Raw genomic sequence first — 4118 nt, forward strand, 5'->3', positions numbered from 1 at the left:
AGGCAAGAGAAGGACCCAAACGCAAAACTCACCACGCAGGAATAAATCTCAAAAAGCTGCTTTATTGCAGAATGGCACAAAAATATAACAAAACTAAACTGGGGCCTGGATAAACGGAAACACAGCCATGAGGGAGACTACGACACTGACAAAGAGAAACACAGGGCTTAAATACACAGAGGGATAACGAGGGAATTAGACACAGAAGGGGAGCACAGCTGGGAGTAATCAGGCTGGACGAGACAAGGGAAGCAAAACTAGAAACACTCACATGAGACATGGACCTACAAAGTAAAACAGGAAACACACTGACTGGATTCTAAACATGCAACTTAACAGCAACAGGGCAGACAGAACATAGGAACCTGAAACATGGTACAAAACATCACAGTGGACATAACATGAAACACAGGGAAGCCATATGACAAAGCCAAAGAACTAAACCTATGATAACCATAACTGAAATCTAGGGAAACAGGAAACAGTACAACAAAGGACTCAAAACATAATCCATAATATAAAAACACGAGATCTCTTCAAAATAAAACGGGAAACATGAGAGACACACACATGACAACATAAGACAACAGACATGAAACACACGAAGGGCAGGGGAGACTTCACAGGGGTAGAAAACACAAGAGGGAACTAATAAGCAAAAGAACATAGGAGACATAATGAGTCTAAACATACTATAAACATCAAAATGAACTAAAACTCAAAACACTGGGCCATAAGACCCAGGACCGTGACACCCCGCCCCAGAATGACATACAATGTATATTACAGGCCCAATAATAAAACTGAAAACAAGGCAACCCCATTCCTCCTGTAATCTTGGATCTTTGGAGAAATATCTTTTTTATTCTGGGTGTCTTCTTGTTCCAGATAAACTGAGAAATTAACTGGTCTATTTTCTTAAAAAAAGTTTTTGTGATCAATATTGGGATACATTGAAACAAAAATACAAATTTGGGTAAAGTGCTCATCCTAATGATATTTATTCGGACAGCAAGCGAAATGGGCAGTTTAGACAGTCTTTCCAAGTTCTGTTCAGTTTGATGGTATAAATTAATAAAATTATGTTTGAAAAGGCCAGAGAATTCACAGGTTACAGTTATTCCAAGATATTTGAAGGTATTTGAGATTGTAAAAGGAAACGAGATCAATGTAGCGCTATCTAATTTTTCTAAAGAACTAATAGGAAACAATATGGTTTTTGTTAAGTTGATTTTGTATCCAGAAATTTTCCCAAATTCAGTTAGAACTGTCATAATTTTTGGCAATGATTTAGTAGGGTCAGTGATATATAGCAACAAATCATCTGCATAGAGAGACACCTTATGTTCTACACCAAATCTCCTTATTCCTTTGTAATCTTTTGTAGAGCGTAATTGAATGGCGAGAGGTTCTATGACAAGTGCAAATAGCAATGGGGACAAAGGGCACCCTTGTCTTGTAGAGCGGTGGAGGAGGAAAGGACTAGAAGTTATATTATTTGTGTTAACCGAGGCCTTAGGTTTTGTGTAAAGCAGCTTAACAAAGGAGATATAATTAGGGCCTATGCCATACTTTGACAGGGTCGAGAAGAGGAAATCCCACTCAACCCTGTCAAAGGCCTTCTCTGCATCTAATGAGAGTAGTATTTCAGATTGATCAGAAGTATTATGTGTATATATAATATTGATTACCCTTCTAATATTAAAAGATAACTGTCTATTTTTTACAAATCCCGTTTGGTCCTCCGACACAACTGTTGGGAGAACTATCTCTAATCGCATAGCCAGAATTTTTGCCAATATTTTATTATCTACGTTCAATAGACTTATTGGTCTGTACGAACCAGGTTGCAAAGGATCCTTACCAGGCTTGTGGATTAGAGAGATAGTGCTATCATACATGGTTGAAGGTAAGCATCCTTTAGTTAGAGCTTCGTTATATACCTCCAAAAGAACGGGTGAAATTTGTTTGCTAAAGGTCTTATAGAATTCAGCACTATACCCATCTGGACCGGGGCTTTTTGAGCACTGCATACTTTGAATAGCCTGATTTATCTCCCTTAATGTTATTGGTTGTTCTAACAATAGTTTGAGTTCTATATTCTATATATGTTTGATCGAAACTTAAAGTGTGGGGTGACGTGAGAGCAAGTATATAAATAACTAGGCTTCCGTTTGTGCTTCAGACCTTGGGTTGTGTGTTGTGTGCTGAGGTCTCCATATCTGGATATGTAAAATAAAGATAATTTTTAAAGTAAAAAGACCACTTTTGAACAGTGTCTTTTTGGCCGTAAAGAATACAAAAGAACCGGAACTTAATAAAAGCTATACAAATACAGGCCATTTACCATCCAGGTGATTGATATATATATGTATATTTTGCCCCCAACACTTTTTTTGTGTGCCCTTTATCACCGTTCCTCTTCCCTGCTGTTTTTCTCTTCCTTTCCTTTCCAGAGTCATGTCTATCCTGTATGTAACAACTGAAAATAAAATAAACAATAAAAACAAAGGTCAATCAAATGGACCAATACGGCAAGGCCGTATTGGCCGTATTGGTACTCTTCCAGAGTTGAGTCGTCGTTTGGGTCTCTTCTCGTCTTTGTTGGCGAGGAATACGTCATCGGCAAAGAGGAGAGAGCATGGATGAGGTAACTGGAGGTCAGCCGTGATGGTATCCATACATAGAATGAAGTGGAGGGGGGTGGGTGCTTCTGTGAAATCCTGAAATCCCGACTAGTCGAGATAGCAGATTGAACTAGAGAAGTGATAGCGCAACTTTAGCAACAATGGAGTGGACCCCGATGGAAATCAATCCGGAGATGCTGAACAAGATGATGGGAAAGCTGGGCGTTGGTGAAAGCTGGCGCTTCGTCGACGTGCTGGGGCTGGAGGGTGAGCAGCTCTCCTCCGTGCCGAAGCCGTGCTGTGCCTTGATGCTGCTCTTCCCCTTAACGCAACAGCATGAGTCTTTCAGATCTCAGCAAGCTGATAAGGTTTCAGGAGGTTCTGAGGCTTATTTCTTGAAGCAGACAGCAGTCAATTCCTGTGGCACCATTGCCCTGCTGCATGCTGTGGCCAACAACAAAGACAAAATGACTTTTGATGGTGCCTCTGCCTTGAAGAAATTTCTGGATGAGACGGCAAATATGTCTCCTGACGACCGTGCCAAACATCTGGAGAAAAACAAAACAAACTTTGATGCTCACAATGAGATTGCTGCACAGGGCCAGTGTCGGCCAGAAGCCGATAAAGTCAACTTTCACTTTATTGCCTTCGTCAATGTAAATGGACAGCTGTATGAATTTGATGGGAAAATAAATGGACCAGTGAACCACGGTCCTACCAAAGAAGAGTCCTTTGTAATGGATGCAGCCAAAGTGTGCCGTGGATTTATGGAGAGGGAGAAAGGTGAAGTGCGCTTCTCTGCAGTGGCTCTCTGTCAGAATTAAGATGGAGCGTTCACATGACAAACAATCAACAGGCAACCTGTGTGCGCATACATCTGCAGACACTATGCACTAAAGCACATTGTTTCCACATTTCTCTTATTTCATGAACAAAGTCTTGTTTAGCATTAACACATGTACACAAACACAATCAGAGCCCTTTGTTCTGCAGACACTAACAGTACAAGCCTTTCCATTCAGTTTAATGTGGTTTAGCTGTGAATCTGTACAGCATGTGGTTATTACCACTGCTTGTGTGCACATGTCTGCAAGTTTTTTCCACTGCATCTGTGTCAAACTCAGAAGACTGATGTTAAAATACCTTTTGTGCCAACAAGTGTGACAGATGAGACAAAAGATGTTGAGAGAAGTTTTGTTTCTGAAGCCCTTTAGTTTCTGTGTGGTTGAGTTCTTAATCTGATGTTCTGCTGAATGGCCCAAATGTATCTGTAGGAATAATCAACCATTGTTTAGAGCAAGGAAGAAACCTACTAACTGTTTTGAAACGTCTCTGGAAAACTGAGGTTCTTTCTGATAAGCTTATGTTTAGTGTGATCGGAAATCAGTTCAGTTCATTGCAGTGTTCAAAAAATGAACAGGCACCTTATTTAAAAACCTAAGGATCCACAAATGATCAAACGCATATACCCTTACTGTGCCAGTTTAACAG

At 40.2% G+C, this 4118-nt stretch overlaps 1 protein-coding gene across 1 annotated transcript; it reads left to right on the plus strand.

The window, feature by feature from the left end:
* The first annotated feature begins 2742 nt into the window (after positions 1 to 2742).
* Positions 2743 to 3453, plus strand: LOC145426240 (ubiquitin carboxyl-terminal hydrolase isozyme L1-like). The gene has a single exon (XM_080299834.1). The coding sequence runs from the start codon at positions 2789 to 2791 to the stop codon at positions 3449 to 3451; it is 663 nt and encodes a 220-aa protein (XP_080155960.1). The 5' UTR covers positions 2743 to 2788; the 3' UTR covers positions 3452 to 3453.
* The last annotated feature ends 665 nt before the right edge of the window (positions 3454 to 4118 follow it).

The sequence above is a fragment of the Astatotilapia calliptera genome, chromosome 3, assembly GCF_964374335.1.
Source record: "Astatotilapia calliptera chromosome 3, fAstCal68.1, whole genome shotgun sequence".
NCBI lineage: Eukaryota > Metazoa > Chordata > Actinopteri > Cichliformes > Cichlidae > Astatotilapia > Astatotilapia calliptera.